The sequence below is a fragment of the Salvelinus namaycush genome, chromosome 16 (assembly GCF_016432855.1).
Source record: "Salvelinus namaycush isolate Seneca chromosome 16, SaNama_1.0, whole genome shotgun sequence".
In the NCBI taxonomy this organism is placed as follows: Eukaryota; Metazoa; Chordata; class Actinopteri; order Salmoniformes; family Salmonidae; genus Salvelinus; species Salvelinus namaycush.
In genome coordinates, this window is record NC_052322.1 from 34,067,495 (window position 1) to 34,088,665 (window position 21,171).

Below are 21,171 nucleotides of genomic sequence, written 5' to 3' on the forward strand. Positions count from 1 at the left end.
TGAGGTAGAGAGAAAGAGGTCGGTTAAAAGATCAAGCGAGATAGAGGTAGAGACCGATAAAAGGACTGTCTCCAAGGCAGGAAGAGAGCGGAAGAGATGTTGATGAAGAGAGGTGCAGAGGGAATGACGTGCTGACTGAGGGAAGGACAGCGAAAGTGTTTGTAGATGTGGGGGTAGCAGTGTGTTTGGGGGATGGGGGTTGGAGTGTCAGGGGGGGTCACAGAAGTGGTGACTGACTGATGAGACGCTCCCACGCCTGGAGTGATCCATCTCCCAGACAGCACTGGGGCAGAAAGACTTTACTCTAGGGATGATGGGTAATAAACGAGTCCAACAGGGTTGCCTCAGGGCTGACATTGATTGACAGCAGTGTGTTTGTGTGTGGGTGTGAGTGTGTGCTTTTGCTTGTGCATGTGTGTGTTCATCATTCAGCGAGAGAAAGGGGGAGGGGGAGAATGAATATTGTGTATTTGTCTGTTTTTCTATGTGTGAGTGTCTGTGGGTACGTGTGCGTGCAGGACATTGGGTACATACACACTGTTGGTTGTCCTCACCACTCTCTCTACTCTCTGCAGTCGTAGAAATGTTGAGCCCCAGTCTGTGACAGAACGCTGTCATTTCATAGCTGTTTGTCTGATGGAATCTGAATATGTCACCCATAGAGATAGATTATATTAGCGTGTGACCTGTGGCACAGGGTCATGTGCTTTCTGGGCTTGACTTACCCTTCATCAGACACACACACGAATGTACATATACAGACACACACACACAACTGTACATACACAGACACACACACACGGAGGTACATACACAGACACACACACACGAAGGTACATACACAGACACACACACACACGAATGTACATACACAGACACACACACACACACACACACACACACACACACACACACACACACACACACACACACACACACACACACACGATTGTACATACACAGATACACAAACACGAATGTACAGACACAGACACACACACACGAATGTACATACACAGACACACACACACACACACACACACACACAAATGTACATACACGGACACACACACACACGAATGTACAGACACAGATACACACACACACACAAATGTACATACACAGACACACACACACACACACACACACACACACACACACACACAAATGTACATACACGGACACACATACACACGAATGTACACACACAGATACACACACACGAATGTACACACACAGATACACACACATGATTGTACAAACACAGATACACACACACAAATGTACAGACACACACACACACGAATGTACATACACAGACACACACACACACACACACACAAATGTACATACACAGATACACACACACGATTGTACATACACACACACACACACACACACACACAAATGTACATACACAGACACACACACACACACAAATGTACATACACGGACACACATACACACGAATGTACACACACAGATACACACACACGAATGTACACACACAGATACACACACATGATTGTACAAACACAGATACACACACACAAATGTACAGACACACACACACACGAATGTACATACACAGACACACACACACACACACACACAAATGTACATACACAGATACACACACACGATTGTACATACACACACACACACACACACACAAATGTACATACACAGACACACACACACACACAAATGTACATACACAGACACACACACACCTACACTACCGTTATGCTTCCATATCCCCTTTCTCAGTGTCAGAATATTTCAGTGTATAAGAACACACACTTGCACTACCATACCACAGCCTTAGAGCTAACAGTAACGCTGTCCTCTCGAGTGCTGTTCTGTGAGTCCTTCTCATTCTGACCTGTTTTCTTCTGACTGGATAGTGACCATGACATCACCATCTCCACTCTCAAGCAACGGGCAGGTGAGTCAACGGGTCGCCTAGGAGACACAATTCTTGGCGTGTCCATAAGGATGGGGTATGGTCGTTGATGAAGTGGTCTTCTGAGTCACGTCACCCTGGCAACCCCCAGCTCCTCAGAGCACCATGGTGATGGTTGAGCTGGGAAACAAACTGTTCCAACGATCTGTCCCTCATCGGGATTGGAGCTCAGAAGAGGAAATGAATGAATCCACTTTTCTATTCTCTTGTGTGTGTTTATTAAAATGCTCTTAGATTGATTCTCATAATTACAGAATGTTAATCTCATCTCTCCATCTGAAAGCAAATTCATTTGATGACTCGGTTTGTGTCGGACATTGTTTAGCTCCTGTTTGTCCTGTAGTTGTTTACTCTGTTCTGTTGTGTCATTTTCCTGCGTGCGTGCATGTGCGCACATAACTTTACCACTCTGCCGCTGAACAGGACCTGACGGAATGTGGAAGGTGTCAGAGACATAGCCTATAGTGTCCATGCAGTCTGTGGCGTTTCATCTTGGTTCCTGCCCTGTACTGTTTCACAGACAGAGATAATCAGGGAATCTGTTGACCTCCTGTTGCCATAACAATACATACACACACACACATCAGCTGGGCCCGGGGGCAGGCGTGTAGAGCAGGTTTGGCAGGTGCAGTTAGACTAGGGCACACAGTACACCTGACAACAGGTGTGTGTTATGCAGGACTGAACTTTACTGCGCTCCAGGGTGTGTGTGTGTGCAAGGAGCTGGCACGGAGAGCTTAATGGTTTCAACTGGATTTTTGGCGTCTGAGGAAAGGGGGAACATTGAATGACAAGGTAGCTTTTTCCTTCTTGTTCTTGTCTTTTGTTGTGTGTTAAATTCCCCAAATAAGCCCAGTCTGTCTGTTTATCAGGTTTAGGTCGTTGTTTTGCTGTCCTTCTTTTCTTTACTTTGGCAAATGTTCAAACACAATTACTTTTTGGTCTCGAAGACCTTTGGAATCATTTGAGCTTTCAGTATTGTAACAGACATGTAGAAGAGTTGTGAGTGTTGTGTAGAGTTGAGAGGAGTGTCGTGTAGAGTTGTGAGGAGTTTTGAGTAGAGTTGTGAGTGTTGTGTAGAGTTGGGAGGAGTGTCGTGTAGAGTTGTGAGGAGTTTTGAGTAGAGTTGTGAGTGTTTTGTAGAGTTATAAGTGTTGAGTAGAGTTGGGAGTGTTGAGTAGAGTTGTGAGTGTTGTGTAGAGTTATAAGTGTTGTGAAGAGTTGGGAGTGTTGAGTAGAGTTGTGAGTGTTTTGTAGAGTTATAAGTGTTGAGTAGAGTTGGGAGTGTTGAGTAGAGTTGGGAGTGTTGTGTAGAGTTATAACTGTTGTGTAGAGTTAGAAGTGTTGTATAGAGTTATAAGTGTTGTGTAGAGTTATAAGTGTTGTGTAGAGTTGTGAGTGTTGTGTAGAGTTATAAGTGTTGTGTAGAGTTATAAGTGGTGTATAGAGTTATAAGTGTTGTATAGAGTTATAAGTGTTGTGTAGAGTTATAAGTGTTGTGTAGAGTTGTGTGTGTTGTGTAGAGTTATACGTGTTGTGTAGAGTTATAAGTGTTGTGTAGAGTTATAAGTGTTGTGTAGAGTTATAAGTGTTGTGTAGAGTTATAAGTGTTGTGTAGAGTTATAAGTGTTGTGTAGAGTTGTGAGTGTTGTGTAGAGTTATAAGTGTTGTGTAGAGTTATACGTGTTGTGTAGAGTTATAAGTGTTGTGTAGAGTTATAAGTGTTGAGTAGAGTTATAAGTGTTGTGTAGAGTTATAAGTGGTGTATAGAGTTATAAGTGTTGTGTAGAGTTATAACTGTTGTGTAGAGTTATAAGTGTTGTGTAGAGTTATAAGTGTTGTGTAGAGTTGTGAGTGTTGTGTAGAGTTATAAGTGTTGTGTAGAGTTATAAGTGTTGTGTAGAGTTATAAGTGTTGTGTAGAGTTATAAGTGTTGTGTAGAGTTATAAGTGTTGTGTAGAGTTATAAGTGTTGTGTAGAGTTATAAGTGTTGTGTAGAGTTGTGAGTGTTGTGTAGAGTTATAAGTGTTGTGTAGAGTTATAAGTGTTGTGTAGAGTTATAAGTGTTGTGTAGAGTTATAAGTGTTGTGTAGAGTTATAAGTGTTGTGTAGAGTTATAAGTGTTGTGTAGAGTTGTGTGTGTTGTGTAGAGTTATACGTGTTGTGTAGAGTTATAAGTGTTGTGTAGAGTTATAAGTGTTGTGTAGAGTTATAAGTGTTGTGTAGAGTTATAACTGTTGTGTAGAGTTATAAGTGTTGTGTAGAGTTATAAGTGTTGTGTAGAGTTATAAGTGTTGTGTAGAGTTATAAGTGTTGTGTAGAGTTAAAAGTGTTGTGTAGAGTTATAGGTGTTGTGTAGAGTTATAAGTGTTGTGTAGAGTTATAAGTGTTGTGTAGAGTTATAGGTGTTGTGTAGAGTTATAAGTGTTGTGTAGAGTTATAAGTGTTGTGTAGAGTTGTGTAGAGAGTGTTCAGTGGAAGTGATTCCTCTGTGTCGTCAAGTTCCTGTTTACTGTTAGGACGTTTGATCTGCGGGCCAAGTTTCACTCTCTCTCAGGTAACCATGACTACGGAGTTTCAATAGACCAGACCCTTATGACACCGTAGGTCTCGTTACTGATACAGACTGTTTGTTTTTCCCAAGACTTTTTCCCAAGACCTGTGTCTAGGGTCAGAGTGTTTCTCATTGGTCAGTGGTTTGGCTGAAGGACTTCAGAGTAGATAGATGTTGCCCCAAACCACTGATGCAGGGTCAGATCTGATTTCATCACCTTATTAAGGGTTACGGTTAGGATTGGGGGCAGGAAAAGCTGATCCTAGATTAAGTTTTACAAAGTCATCAGTTCTCTTTGGTGAATGGCTTTCCTCTATATGATAATGTGGGATGCTGTGTGTACTGTATAGTCAATACTATACAGTCTGCTGTTTAGCAAATGGATTTCTGTTGCAGCGGTAGTGAAAGTGAGAGCGGGAACTGTGCACTATTTTATGATTTGCTACTGTACATCTATTGACCCAGTAGCTGTGTGTATTACAGTTACTGTTTATGGCTTAAGTGAAAAGCTTTGTTTTCCACAGTTGTATGCAAACTGAAGCTCTCTCTCTCTCTCTCTCCTCACCTTCTCCCCCTCTCTCTCTCTCTCTCTCTCTCTCTCCTCACCTTCTCCCTCTCTCTCTCTCTCTCCCTCTCCCTCTCTCACTCTCTCTTCCCTCCCTCCCTACTTGGTTTGGTAAAAGCCTTGTAGATATCATATGGTGGGAAAGCCAGCCTGCAGCAGGACCTCATGAGGGCAGACAGCGAAGCAGGACTCATTACAGACTGACATAGCTCTGCCTGCCTTCACTGCCTTCACTGCAGGCTGGAGCTGAGCTGGACAACACCAAATCAGACATGGAAAAGCTCCTCAGGGGTCTCACTACCATCTCTAAAGTAATCCTTTACCGATGCGTGTGGAGTGAATAGATACCGTCCGTAGGACTGCAGGAAAGAGAGCAGAGAGGAGCCGTGTGGATGGTAGTTTATATAGATTATCATAATGTACTGACAGGGTTATCGTGGATAACACACAGCAAGGCTAAACACAGGCTGTGATGAGGGCACTAGGAACAAAGACAGCGGTACTTAGACACAAACACAGAGGCACACACACACACACACACACACACAGGCCCAGTCGTACATAAGTACACACACACACAGGCATAGGGATACACAAGCACACGCATATACACAGTAAACACATACTTCCCCCACTCTCAACACAAACAATACATTATGTAAACATACCAACATATTGCACAAAACAGCACTCATTAAAAAGGCCACACTTCAATTCACTTGACTGGATTTCAAAAAGCCCCTATAGGCATCTCCCTGATGTAACTAGCTAGCTGCTAAAGGACTCATTGTCCCACAGTGCATCTGTTTGTAGTTCTGTTGAGTGGATTTCTTAAACACACAGCCTGATATCACAGACATACAGAGAGAACGTGGGAGACACACACACACAGGCCATTATCGCTCCCAGCCAGTCAAAAGGATGGAGGATCAGGATGTAGACATGTATTATTTATAGGCAGGCCTATCAGAGAGCTCTCTGTAGACTCATTGAGGCGGAAGCCTCTTCTCTCTCTCCTCTGGCCTGGTGTCAGGATCGATGCTGGGCCTGTCTGTTCCCTCTCTGCTCCCTTTATGCTTCCTCTCTAGTTCTTCTTGCTCCCTGCAGCATGGCCGTTTGTTCACCTCCTACAGTTACAGTTACACACCACACTGCACCACTCAAGTGTAATGCAGCTAGGCCTGTATGGATCTGCATCGTTCAGGTGTCCTTGGACTGAAACTGGGACTGTATAGTGCTGCAATAGGGCTGCATCGTTCAGGTGTCCTTGGACTGAAATTGGGACTGTATAGTGCTGCAATAGGGCTGCATCGTTCAGGTGTCCTTGGACTGAAACTGGGCCTGTATAGGGCTGCATCGTTCTGGTGTCCTTGGACTGAAACTGGGCCTGTATAGGGCTGCAATAGGGCTGCATCGTTCAGGTGTTCTTGGACTGAAACTGGGCCTGCATCGTTCAGGTGTCCTTGGACTGAAACTGGGCCTGTATAGGGCTGCAATAGGGCTGCATCGTTCAGGTGTTCTTGGACTGAAACTGAGCCTGTATAGGGCTGCTTCGTTCAGGTGTCCTTGGACTGAAACTGGGCCTGTATAGGGCTGCATCGTTCAGGTGTCCTTGGACTGAAACTGGGCCTGTTTAGGGCTGCAATAGGGCTGCATCCTTCAGGTGTCCTTGGACTGAAACTGGGCCTGTATAGGGCTGCAATAGGGCTGCATCGTTCAGGTGTTCTTGGACTGAAACTGAGCCTGTATAGGGCTGCTTCGTTCAGGTGTCCTTGGACTGAAACTGGGCCTGTATAGGGCTGCTTCGTCAGGTGTCCTTGGACTGAAACTGGGCCTGTATAGGGCTGCTTCGTTCAGGTGTCCTTGGACTGAAACTGGGCCTGTTTAGGGCTGCAATAGGGCTGCATCCTTCAGGTGTCCTTGGACTGAAACTGGGCCTGTATAGGGCTGCAATAGGGCTGCATCGTTCAGGTGTTCTTGGACTGAAACTGAGCCTGTATAAGGCTGCAATAGGGCTGCATCGTTCAGGTGTTCTTGGACTGAAACTGAGCCTGTATAGGGCTGCTTCGTTCAGGTGTCCTTGGACTGAAACTGGGCCTGTATAGGGCTGCTTCGTTCAGGTGTCCTTGGACTGAAACTGGGCCTGTTTAGGGCTGCAATAGGGCTGCATCCTTCAGGTGTCGTTGGACTGAAACTGGGCCTGTATAGGGCTGCAATAGGGCTGCATCGTTCAGGTGTTCTTGGACTGAAACTGAGCCTGTATAGGGCTGCTTCGTTCTGGTGTCCTTGGACTGAAACTGGGCCTGTATAGGGCTGCATTGTTCTGGTGTCCTTGGACTGAAACTGGGACTGTGTAGGGCGGCTTCGTTCAGGTGTCCTCGGACTGAAACTGAGGCTGTATAGGGCTGCATCGTTCAGGTGTTCTTGGACTGAAACTGAGCCTGTATAGGGCTGCTTTGTTCAGGTGTCCTTGGACTGAAACTGGGCCTGTATAGGGCTGCTTCGTCAGGTGTCCTTGGACTGAAACTGGGCCTGTATAGGGCTGCATCGTTCTGGTGTCCTTGGACTGAAACTGGGCCTGTATAGGGCTGCATCGTTCTGGTGTCCTCGGACTGAAACTGGGCCTGTATAGGGTTGCATCGTTCTGGTGTCCTTGGACTGAAACTGGGCCTGTATAGGGCTGCAATAGGGCTGCATCGTTCAGGTGTCCTTGGACTGAAATTGGGACTGTATAGTGCTGCAATAGGGCTGCATCGTTCAGGTGTCCTTGGACTGAAACTGGGCCTGTATAGGGCTGCATCGTTCTGGTGTCCTTGGACTGAAACTGGGCCTGTATAGGGCTGCAATAGGGCTGCATCGTTCAGGTGTTCTTGGACTGAAACTGGGCCTGCATCGTTCAGGTGTCCTTGGACTGAAACTGGGCCTGTATAGGGCTGCAATAGGGCTGCATCGTTCAGGTGTTCTTGGACTGAAACTGAGCCTGTATAGGGCTGCTTCGTTCAGGTGTCCTTGGACTGAAACTGGGCCTGTATAGGGCTGCATCGTTCAGGTGTCCTTGGACTGAAACTGGGCCTGTTTAGGGCTGCAATAGGGCTGCATCCTTCAGGTGTCCTTGGACTGAAACTGGGCCTGTATAGGGCTGCAATAGGGCTGCATCGTTCAGGTGTTCTTGGACTGAAACTGAGCCTGTATAGGGCTGCTTCGTTCAGGTGTCCTTGGACTGAAACTGGGCCTGTATAGGGCTGCTTCGTCAGGTGTCCTTGGACTGAAACTGGGCCTGTATAGGGCTGCTTCGTTCAGGTGTCCTTGGACTGAAACTGGGCCTGTTTAGGGCTGCAATAGGGCTGCATCCTTCAGGTGTCCTTGGACTGAAACTGGGCCTGTATAGGGCTGCAATAGGGCTGCATCGTTCAGGTGTTCTTGGACTGAAACTGAGCCTGTATAAGGCTGCAATAGGGCTGCATCGTTCAGGTGTTCTTGGACTGAAACTGAGCCTGTATAGGGCTGCTTCGTTCAGGTGTCCTTGGACTGAAACTGGGCCTGTATAGGGCTGCTTCGTTCAGGTGTCCTTGGACTGAAACTGGGCCTGTTTAGGGCTGCAATAGGGCTGCATCCTTCAGGTGTCGTTGGACTGAAACTGGGCCTGTATAGGGCTGCAATAGGGCTGCATCGTTCAGGTGTTCTTGGACTGAAACTGAGCCTGTATAGGGCTGCTTCGTTCTGGTGTCCTTGGACTGAAACTGGGCCTGTATAGGGCTGCATTGTTCTGGTGTCCTTGGACTGAAACTGGGACTGTGTAGGGCGGCTTCGTTCAGGTGTCCTCGGACTGAAACTGAGGCTGTATAGGGCTGCATCGTTCAGGTGTTCTTGGACTGAAACTGAGCCTGTATAGGGCTGCTTTGTTCAGGTGTCCTTGGACTGAAACTGGGCCTGTATAGGGCTGCTTCGTCAGGTGTCCTTGGACTGAAACTGGGCCTGTATAGGGCTGCATCGTTCTGGTGTCCTTGGACTGAAACTGGGCCTGTATAGGGCTGCATCGTTCTGGTGTCCTCGGACTGAAACTGGGCCTGTATAGGGTTGCATCGTTCTGGTGTCCTTGGACTGAAACTGGGCCTGTATAGGGCTGCAATAGGGCTGCATCGTTCAGGTGTCCTTGGACTGAAATTGGGACTGTATAGTGCTGCAATAGGGCTGCATCGTTCAGGTGTCCTTGGACTGAAACTGGGCCTGTATAGGGCTGCATCGTTCTGGTGTCCTTGGACTGAAACTGGGCCTGTATAGGGCTGCAATAGGGCTGCATCGTTCAGGTGTTCTTGGACTGAAACTGGGCCTGCATCGTTCAGGTGTCCTTGGACTGAAACTGGGCCTGTATAGGGCTGCAATAGGGCTGCATCGTTCAGGTGTTCTTGGACTGAAACTGAGCCTGTATAGGGCTGCTTCGTTCAGGTGTCCTTGGACTGAAACTGGGCCTGTATAGGGCTGCATCGTTCAGGTGTCCTTGGACTGAAACTGGGCCTGTTTAGGGCTGCAATAGGGCTGCATCCTTCAGGTGTCCTTGGACTGAAACTGGGCCTGTATAGGGCTGCAATAGGGCTGCATCGTTCAGGTGTTCTTGGACTGAAACTGAGCCTGTATAGGGCTGCTTCGTTCAGGTGTCCTTGGACTGAAACTGGGCCTGTATAGGGCTGCTTCGTCAGGTGTCCTTGGACTGAAACTGGGCCTGTATAGGGCTGCTTCGTTCAGGTGTCCTTGGACTGAAACTGGGCCTGTTTAGGGCTGCAATAGGGCTGCATCCTTCAGGTGTCCTTGGACTGAAACTGGGCCTGTATAGGGCTGCAATAGGGCTGCATCGTTCAGGTGTTCTTGGACTGAAACTGAGCCTGTATAAGGCTGCAATAGGGCTGCATCGTTCAGGTGTTCTTGGACTGAAACTGAGCCTGTATAGGGCTGCTTCGTTCAGGTGTCCTTGGACTGAAACTGGGCCTGTATAGGGCTGCTTCGTTCAGGTGTCCTTGGACTGAAACTGGGCCTGTTTAGGGCTGCAATAGGGCTGCATCCTTCAGGTGTCGTTGGACTGAAACTGGGCCTGTATAGGGCTGCAATAGGGCTGCATCGTTCAGGTGTTCTTGGACTGAAACTGAGCCTGTATAGGGCTGCTTCGTTCTGGTGTCCTTGGACTGAAACTGGGCCTGTATAGGGCTGCATTGTTCTGGTGTCCTTGGACTGAAACTGGGACTGTGTAGGGCGGCTTCGTTCAGGTGTCCTCGGACTGAAACTGAGGCTGTATAGGGCTGCATCGTTCAGGTGTTCTTGGACTGAAACTGAGCCTGTATAGGGCTGCTTTGTTCAGGTGTCCTTGGACTGAAACTGGGCCTGTATAGGGCTGCTTCGTCAGGTGTCCTTGGACTGAAACTGGGCCTGTATAGGGCTGCATCGTTCTGGTGTCCTTGGACTGAAACTGGGCCTGTATAGGGCTGCATCGTTCTGGTGTCCTCGGACTGAAACTGGGCCTGTATAGGGTTGCATCGTTCTGGTGTCCTTGGACTGAAACTGGGCCTGTATAGGGCTGCAATAGGGCTGCATCGTTCAGGTGTTCTTGGACTGAAACTGAGCCTGTATAGGGCTGCTTCGTTCAGGTGTCCTTGGACTGAAACTGGGCCTGTATAGGGCTGCATCGTTCAGGTGTCCTTGGACTGAAACTGGGCCTGTTTAGGGCTGCAATAGGGCTGCATCCTTCAGGTGTCCTTGGACTGAAACTGGGCCTGTATAGGGCTGCAATAGGGCTGCATCGTTCAGGTGTTCTTGGACTGAAACTGAGCCTGTATAGGGCTGCTTCGTTCTGGTGTCCTTGGACTGAAACTGGGCCTGTATAGGGCTGCAATAGGGCTGCATCCTTCAGGTGTCCTTGGACTGAAACTGGGCCTGTATAGGGCTGCAATAGGGCTGCATCGTTCAGGTGTTCTTGGACTGAAACTGAGCCTGTATAGGGCTGCTTCGTTCAGGTGTCCTTGGACTGAAACTGGGCCTGTATAGGGCTGCTTCGTTCAGGTGTCCTTGGACTGAAACTGGGCCTGTTTAGGGCTGCAATAGGGCTGCATCCTTCAGGTGTCCTTGGACTGAAACTGGGCCTGTATAGGGCTGCAATAGGGCTGCATCGTTCAGGTGTTCTTGGACTGAAACTGAGCCTGTATAGGGCTGCTTCGTTCAGGTGTCCTTGGACTGAAACTGGGCCTGTATAGGGCTGCATTGTTCTGGTGTCCTTGGACTGAAACTGGGACTGTGTAGGGCGGCTTCGTTCAGGTGTCCTCGGACTGAAACTGAGGCTGTATAGGGCTGCATCGTTCAGGTGTTCTTGGACTGAAACTGAGCCTGTATAGGGCTGCTTTGTTCAGGTGTCCTTGGACTGAAACTGGGCCTGTATAGGGCTGCATCGTTCTGGTGTCCTTGGACTGAAACTGAGCCTGTATAGGGCTGCATCGTTCTGGTGTCCTCGGACTGAAACTGGGCCTGTATAGGGTTGCATTGTTCTGGTGTCCTTGGACTGAAACTGGGACTGTGTAGGGCGGCTTCGTTCAGGTGTCCTCGGACTGAATCTGAGGCTTTATAGGACTGCATCGTTCAGGTTTCCTTGGACTGAAACTGGGGCTGTATTGAGCTGAAGCTGCTGGGTTTTTTGGCTCACCTATGTCACTTTCTTGGTGTTCTCAAACTAATACTGTGTTCCTTCAGAACATGTTGCATTCCTGCGTGTTCTGTGAACAGAAGTTATGTACTTACCAGTCAACCTAATATATCATCTCCTTCTCTCTCCCTCAGACCTCTCTCCCTCCTCTCTACAGTACCAGTGTGGATCGGTGGACTTCCTGTGTTCCCCACGGCTGGGAAAGAAAGCCCCGCCCCCTCCCAGACCATGTCACGGCCGGCCTGCAGTCAAGCCCCACCCCCAGCCCACCGCCACACCCACCTCTCAGAAACCTCAAGGTACAGTGTTGGTTTATTTGTCATTTAGCATTATAACTAGTTGTTTATTACAATAATGTCATTATCATGTTGGTACAATATCCAGCATTGTGTTATTAGCCTGGGTTTCTTAGGCAATGACTATGACCCAGACCCCAGAGTTTTATTTGGTCAGGTCAGCCTTCACCCACATATTTATCCCACAAACACATCAGTCAGAAAAGAGATCAATGGTTCAGATCAAAGACTGTTGTTAGTCCAACTATAGCTTCATGCTATCTGCCTGTTGAGGCATTACTTTAGGCCAGCGTTTCTTAAAGTATGGGGGTCGCGGACCTGTTAATGTATAATTATTTCATTAATTACTGGATTTGATTTGGCCAAGTGCAACTGCGCTCTCGGTTCAGTGCGCTCTGTGCTTAGCAGCGGTCTCTGCTCTAGTTTGGCAGCTGCGCGAGTGGGAGAGGGAGATGCCCGTGTGCTTCGTGGTTTACCGGATCTTTTTTCTGCAGTTTTCTTGAAGATCAGTCCGCGACCCACACGCTGGAGCGCTGTGGTTCAAGCCACTGACTTCTTATCAGTGTTGCCAACTTAGCGACTTTGTCGCTATATTTAGCGAGTATTCAGACCCCTCTAGCGACACATTTTCAAAAAAAAGCGACGAGCGACAAATCTAGCGACTTTTTCTGGTGTTATTGGAGACTTTTGGAGACTCTGACTTGAAAGCACATATCGTTCTTACTCTTCTCAACGAGCAGTGGGTGCCGCCGTTGGCCCCACCCCCATCCCAAAGCACTCACAGGGGGCCCAGTCCTCGCGCAGCAGTCTCTCCCAGCTGCAGTCAGAGCAGGAGATGTTCACCCCTCCGCGTCCAGACTGCAAATGAACCACACATGCGGGAAGCCGCCGCTGGCTGATCCCGCTCTGGCTTACATTCAGGGCGGGATGTAAATGTAAAATGTTCTTTGTCTAAAATAAATCACTGCATTTGACTCACACAGCCTCAGTCACTTACTCACCTTGTCCACTGTGTGTGTGCCTCTCTGTGACATAAGCTAAACATCTAGCTGGCTAGCTCATCATGTCTCAGTCTAAACTGTACACTCCAAAATACAGAAAGGAGTGGGAATCAAACCCTGAATTCAAAGGCTGGTTGAAGCCATTTATTGGAGATGATACACGGGCATACTGCCTGTATTGTATGGCTGATTTCTACGCCAAACTTAGTGATGTAAAAAAATACATGACAACTCAAGAACATACTCAAAAGGCAAAGCCTTATAACAGTTCCACCCAAAACAAGCTGCCATTTATGGTTAAAAAAATTGGCATGTGATCACATTGGAGAAGCATGTAAAGCTGCTTTCTCAGACTCCACTGCTGCTACCCACTTCAAAATGCACAGGACAAAGTGCACAGAAATGATTAATGGTGTTCAAGCGCCATACTTTCTTAAAAAGTTGGTCGCAGATGTGGGTGACCAGCGTTTCAGCCTCCTCCTCGATGAGTCCACGGATGTAAGTGTTTCTAAGTACCTGGGGGTTGTGATAAGGTACTTTAGTGACACCAAGCAGACAATTGTATCAACATTTCTGGGGCTTGTTGAGTTGGAGGGAGGAGATCTATAGCCCGTGCTGTTGTGGCTTTCCTCAAGAAGTGTTGTCTTAAAAAAGAGAAACTCCTGGGGATAGGGACTGACAATGCCTCTATTATGACGGGGATTAACAATGGGGTCCATAAAGTGCTGAAGGAGGAGTATGGCCTCAAATATCTGGTTCATATTCGCTGTGTGTGCCACTCTCTGCAGCTTGCTCATTTGTAGTTCTAAACATATTTAGGGTGTTTTTTACTCACTTTTTGTCCTTCCCACAACGTTATTCCTCTCTCCTACAGCGTCCATCACAATTACATGTACATGGCCAATTATGCAAATTAGGTGATGACGTCATTTAGCGACTTCTAGCGACTTTTAGGACAGCCAATAGCTACTTTCCTTACTGAGGAGTTTGCAACACTGCTTGTTATTCCTCACCGCTGTCATGAAATGGACTCATGCTAGCCACAAGTTCTGACTGAGCTCAATGGTCATGACACACAAATACAGTGATGACTTTTTGTCTCTTTCATACAAACTTTGAGAAATAATGAGGAGCGCCCACAATGTGTTTTGTGTGTGGAAGTGCTTAGTAATGAGTCTCTCAAAACGAACAAATTAATCAAATGACACGCCCTGACCAAACATCCAGGCACAACATGACGGTAAACCCAGGGAGTTATTTCAGAACAGGGCAGAATGCCTCAGGAAACAGTGCTTTGAAAGTGGAAAAGTAAGTCAACTAACAAAGCATTGTTGTCATTTTATAACAAGTGATAATAAGCAGAAATAAGGGAGTACTATCTCTCATAGTAGTAGATGTGAGTTTCTCTTTCAAACAATCCCATGGCCGTTTAACGTTTAACAGCTAATAGCTAACGTTAGCCAAAGCAGCTAACTAGCTACTGATAGTGTAAACCTAAAAAAAGGTATAGATGAAGATGAAAAGTGATCAGGCCTACTGAACATTTTACTGTAGAAATGATTGTTGAAAACAAGTCTAGGTTGGAACTGTTGCTGTTACAAGTAATTTGTTTTATTCTGAACTGGAATAAACTGATTGAAGCCAGATGCTTTTTGAGGCAAACACTCACACAGTTCTGGGTTGATCATCTACAGCAGGAAGCCGTCTCCTGCCTGACTGAGAAAGCAGTAGATGTTCTGATCCAGTTTGGCACCACATACCTATGCAAGTCAGGGTTCTGAAGTACAGAAACAGTGTCATTGCTGAGCATCACCTCAGTGTTACACTGTTAAAAAACTGAGTCCAGAATAGACCTGCTTGTTGAAAACTACAACCAGCCACACACCTCTCATTAGGACTGTGTGTATGTGTGTGTGTTTCTGGTCTACATCTGTGTGATGTGATCAATCAGTTTATTCCAGTTCAGAATAAAACATATGTATTTTAACAGCAACAGTTCCAACCTAGACTTTCTATCAACAATAATGTATACAGTAAGATGTACAGTAAGATGTACAGTAGGCCTGATCACTTTTCATCTGTACTGTTACTGAGGGTTGCACGATCAAAAAGCCTGTGTGTGTGTATGTTCTGTTATACATCTGTGATGTGATCAATCCGTTTATTCCAGTTCAGAATTAAATGATTTATTGTATTTTAACAGCAACAGTTCCAACATAGACAGGTATGTAAGAGTGTTTTTAACGGAGAAAAATAAACAAAAGATATTTATGGGTATTTCATTGTTATTTGTTTTTGTCTATATTGCATTTTTTTAGGCATAAGGGCAATGAAATGTACCGATATTTACCTAAAGTAGCATATTTTCCTATGCTTGGGTCCCAGGAAAACACAGAATATCTCATTTGGGTCCCAGGCTGAAAAAGTTTAAGAACCCCTGCTTTAGGCTGTGCTGTAGCCACACACACACTCAGAGAGATACCTGCTTCCTCATTCAGCCCTAATACAATACCAAGCACACAGCAAAGACGGGCCTGCATAAAATATATAGAAAAACCTAGTGTCCTCTAAATGCATTCTGCAATAACCATGTTTTAAGAGCATGTAGCTAGCTATACAGTAGCGTGTTAGCCTCTGATAGTGTGGGTGGCCATTTGTGCAGAGTCTGTTTTTGGACTGCTCTCGGCCTGTAATTTTTTTGTCTGTGTGCTTGTGTTTTTTTTTATCTGACTTTGAAACCACAATGGCTTACAAGCAGACATCACTGCATCCTGTTCTGAAACAAGGAAGCAGACTTAGCTCTGTGAAGCAGCATCAGAACTTCTCCTGTGCTGTGTTCCAGGACCTACTCTTAGAGTTGAGCATTTATATGTTGTGTTTTGCGGTGGCATTTGGACTGTGGTTTTGTGAGTAGGTAGCTGCAGCAGCCAAGGGCGTCTGGAATACAGAAATGGAGGCTTTCTCACACCGGGGCACTTGAAACAGGACTGTTTCTGTCGTCACACCAGTGACCTGACCTTGTATCTGTCTTTTTCACTCATTCCTTCTTCCGCACTCCATTCCCCCTCTTCCTGGACCTGGAACTACAGTGCCGCCTAAGCCCCCGCACCTGCTGGCCCTCGGACAGGACAAGAAGCCCAAGAGGATCCCCCCGGCCCCCTCCAGGCCGCTGCCTGCTCCCCCAACTTCGCCCAAACCGCGTCCCAGCCAGACCCCCCCTGGCCTGGCCACACTGCCTCAAAGAGAAGCCCAGAACGTGGGGCTACTCATCGAAAGGTTTGAGAAGTCCAGGTACTTTACTGCACTGCAGGGGGTAGGAGATCCACAAGGTGTTCTCACCCTGTATCATTATATTTAGTTGGATGATTTATGATGTGGGTATTGTTATATGAGTATGAATGTTTTGCACGGAATACACACTCAATGTCTGTCTTACCCTCTGTCACAGAATACACACTCAATGTCTGTCTTACCCTCTGTCACAGAATACACACTCAATGTCTGTCTTACCCTCTGTCACAGAATACACACTCAATGTCTGTCTTACCCTCTGTCACAGAATACACACTCAATGTCTGTCTTACCCTCTGTCACAGAATACACACTCAATGTCTGTCTTACCCTCTGTCACAGAATACACACTCAATGTCTGTCTTACCCTCTGTCACAGAATACACACTCAATGTCTGTCTTACCCTCTGTCACAGAATACACACTCAATGCCTGTCTTACCCTCTGTCACAGAATACACACTCAATGTCTGTCTTACCCTCTGTCACAGAATACACACTCAATGTCTGTCTTACCCTCAATCACAGAATACACACTCAATGCCTGTCTTACCCTCTGTCACAGAATACACACTCAATGTCTGTCTTACCCTCTGTCACAGAATACACACTCAATGTCTGTCTTACCCTCTGTCACAGAATACACACTCAATGTCTGTCTTACCCTCTGTCACAGAATACACACTCAATGTCTGTCTTACCCTCTGTCACAGAATACACACTCAATGTCTGTCTTACCCTCTGTCACAGAATACATAGTTGTGGTTTTCAGTCCAACCAAGACTGAAATGTGAGAAAGGTTTCATTGTACAAGTGCCTCGTTTTTTAGTCACGTTTCTTCTTTATTTCCCAGGATTCCGATTCTTGGCGTCCCCCCGAAGAATCAGCTCCACCTGTGCCTGAGTATGAACGCCATGTCTGAGACCACACGCCCCTCTGCCCCTGACCCCACAGCACACTCCCCTTCAGGGTCAGCAGGAGCAAAGGACTCTGGGGAACGCTCCCCTGCCGACAAACTTGCACATATCGTCTCGGAGCGGATTGATGAGGTCACAGAGCTGATAGAACTATCACGCCTGGCCTCACTCCGCATCGACGGCCACGAGGACATTCCTCTGGACTCAATGGAGGACCACCTCGACATCGCCCATGGCGATAGAGTTGGTTCCCTTGACGATGTGGAGCAGGAGGAGAGAGGCTCTTCCCATGAGCTCCAGGACAATCCGGACTCTCTCTCCTCGGAGCAGAACTTAAATGGGAAGATTCCCAACAGGGACAGCGGGATTGACAGCCCATCGTGTACGGTGGAGGGGGAGGTGTTCCCCAACGAGGACGCCATCGACGAGGAAGAGCGCTATGACAGCATCACGGAGACGGAGACCAGCGTGTCCTGCTGCATAACCCTGGACAACAAGCGTGACTCCACGCAGGACGAGGACAGTGACCTGGATGAGGTCAGCAGTGGGGAGATGGAGGGAGGAGAGAAGACAGACACACACAGGGTGAGTCAGACACACACACACATTCTTATCAGTCCTCTCAGTCCGTAGAGCAGTAACTGTAACCTGACCATCTATTATTGTCTGGGTGAACTATCTGAAAGTCTACATCAGTTTCAGGTGTTTTTTTTATGAAACTGTGGTCCTATACACAGCACACACACACACACCCAAACAAACAAACAGACACACTATTTCAGACTCAAGTGTATGTGTGGTGGTCACAAGAGTCTGTGCGGTATTTAAAAGTGGATGTGCTGTGGGGTGTAGGGAGATGAGTACCTGCCCAGGGCTGTAAAAGGATCTTGTGACTGCTGCTAGAGGACAGACTAAACCAGACAGAAACCTGCACACAGCTCAGCTGCTGTTTCCTCTGACTTCCCACCGTTGATCTGTGTGAGAGTGATACTGACACTTCCAACAGAGAACTTCACATCTTACCGGTCCGGTATACATGAACCCCCTTGCCAGAAAAATATTGTCTATTTATTGAAATTAAAGGATGAGTGGAAGGTCAAGAAACATCAGACAGAAATAGAAAGAGAGAAAAGGAGGTATAGAAAAAATAGAGAGACAGAATGCAAGTCAGCAAGAGAGTGAGAGAGTGTGTTGAAAGTTAGCTAACGAGGACAAGTGTGAGAAAGAGATGGGTGGGCGGAGGTGGTGAGTGGTAGCTGAAACTAGATTACAGGACAGTCATCATGGGTGTCATCAGTACAGGACAGTCATCATGGGTGTCATCAGTACAGGAGAGTCATCAGTACAGGACAGCTATCATGGGTGTTAGCAGCACTGTGATTTTATCCCCTCAGCATTGTTATGATGGGGCACAGCCCAACACACCCAAACACACACCAATGTGAGCACAAGCACTTACACAGACACACAAACACACACACCGTAGTGACAGCCCATACCCTTTTCCTGATGAGCAAGGGATCTCCATGTTTCTTGATGTCAGCATTACTGTCAAGAGGAAATGTGTGTGTGGAGGGGCGGGAGGTGTGTGGGGAGGGGTGTGAGGGGACAGTGCCACTCTCTGACACTAACAGCTGGTATGTTGATAGCGTTTTAATGACACTGTTGTCACAGAGGATGTGGGTTGTGGGGATGCACATTGCGACAGGAAAATAAAGAAATGTACTTTCTTTCAGTCTTTAGCATCCTCTGGTACAGAAATAGATGAGATATTTTACCTGCTGCGTATTATTATACCTATGTGAGTGTGTGCTTCTTTGTGAACATACACTGCATGACCAAAAGAATGTGGACATCTCATTCCAAAATCATGGGCATTAATATGGTGTTGGTCCCCTCTTTGCTGCTACAACAGCCTACACTCTTCTGGGAAGGCTTTTCACTAGATGTTGGAACATTGCCGCAGGGACTTGCTTCCATTCAGCCACAAGAGTATTAGTGAGGTCCGCCACTGATGTTGGGTGTTTAGGCCTGGCTCGCAGTCGGCATTCCAATTCATCCCAAAGTTGCTCGATGGGGTTGAGGTCAGTGCTCTGTGCAGTGCAGTCAAGTTCTTCCACACCAACCTCGACAAACCATTTCTGTATGGACCTCGCTTTGTGCACGGCGGCATTGTCATGCTGAAACAGTAAAGGGCCTTCTCCAAACTATTGCCACAAAGTTGGAAGCACAGAAATGTCTAGATTGCCATTGTATGCTGTAGCGTTAAGATTTCCCTTCACTGGAACTAAGGGGCCTAGCCCGAACCATGAAAAACAGCCCCAGATCATTATTCCTCCTCCACCAAACTTTATAGTTGCACTATGCATTCAGGCAGGTAGTGTTCTCCTGGCATCCGCCAAACCCAGATTCGGCCGTGGTGAAGTGTGATTCATCAATCCAGAGAATGTGTTTCCACTGCTTCAGAGTCCAATGGCGACGAGCTTTACACCACTCCTGCTGATGCTTGGCATTGCCCATGCCGATCTTAGGCTTGTGTGTGGCTGTTCGGCCATGAAAACCTATTTTATAAAGCTTCCGATTAACAATTATTGTGCTGACGTTGCTTCCAGAGGCAGTTTGGAACTCGGTAGTGAGTGTTGCAACCGAGAACAGACCATTTTTACGTGTATGTGCTTCAGCACTCGGCGGTCCCTTTCTGTGAGATTGTGTGGCCTACCACTTCGTGGCTGAGCCATTGTTGCTTCTAGACGTTTCCACTTCACAATAACAACACTTACATTTGATCGGGGCAGCTCTAGCACGTCAGAAATTTGATGTACTAACTTGATGGAAAGGTGGCATCCTATGACGGTGCCATGTTGAAAGTCACTGAGCTCTTCAGTAAGGCCATTCTACTGACAATGTTTGTCTATGGAGATCGAATGGCTGTGTGTGTAACGTGTGCGCTGGGAATCGGGAAGCAAGTTCAGAGAGTGAATCATTTAATAAATGAACGAAACAAAATACGAACAACTCACAGACATGAAACTGAAACAGAAACAATAACGCCTGGGGAAGGAACCAAAGGGACTGACATATATAGGGAAGGTAATCAGGGAGGTGATGGAGTCCAGGTGAGTGTCATTAGGCGCTGATGCACGTGACAAGTGTGCGCAATAATCAGCAGCCTGGTTACCTAGAGGTCGGAGAGGGAGCACATGTGACAATGTGTTTTTATACACCTCTCAGCAACGAGTGTGGCTGAAATAGCCGAATCCACTGATTTGAAGGGGTGTCCACATACTTTTGTTTGTATAGTGTGTCTGTACAGTATGTTTCACAGTTTTCTCCTATTTCCTGGTTGTGTGTGTGATAATGTGTGTGTACCAGACAGCTGTTATAAAACACAATGTCACAATATAGTACATCCTCACTCTGTGAGGTCTGGTCCTTGTCACTGTCAGTCCAGGAATGTAATTTCACCCATTATGTTAATCCCTGTTCTAGAACCTGTGAAGTAGTGAAACCGAATACACATCCGCAGCAGTTTATATTTCATCTCAGCTCCACTAGTAAACACAGTATTGGTGACTAAATCAGCGCTCAGTAAACCAGAACTGACGGCTGATTACTGCAACATGCCAGTGTTAATTTCATTAACAAAAAAGTGACAAAAATATTCGACAAACACCAATTTTCCAGTGGCAATTGATGAGACTTTAACTGACTAAATAGACCCAGAAAAGACTATAACTAAAGACATTTTTTTTTTTTTTCAATTGACTTAACCTTTCTAGGACATGCGTTCCGCTAGCGAACCCCCCCCCCCTCCAACATTCCGCTGAAAAGGCATTTTTTTGAAATATTTAATTTTCACACATTAACAAGTCCAATACAGCAAATGAAAGATAAACATCT

General features: G+C 46.7%; 1 protein-coding gene across 1 annotated transcript in view; it reads left to right on the top strand.

Annotated features, from left to right (window-relative positions):
* LOC120061334 (FYVE, RhoGEF and PH domain-containing protein 3-like) overlaps window positions 1-21,171 on the top strand; it is a 128,985-nt gene that overhangs the window by 83,741 nt on the left and 24,073 nt on the right. The window contains exons 2-4 of the mRNA XM_039011081.1: window positions 11,902-12,066; window positions 16,154-16,355; window positions 17,208-17,856. Of these exons, the coding sequence (XP_038867009.1) occupies window positions 11,902-12,066; window positions 16,154-16,355; window positions 17,208-17,856 (1,016 nt within the window). The remainder of the gene's footprint in view (window positions 1-11,901; window positions 12,067-16,153; window positions 16,356-17,207; window positions 17,857-21,171) is intronic.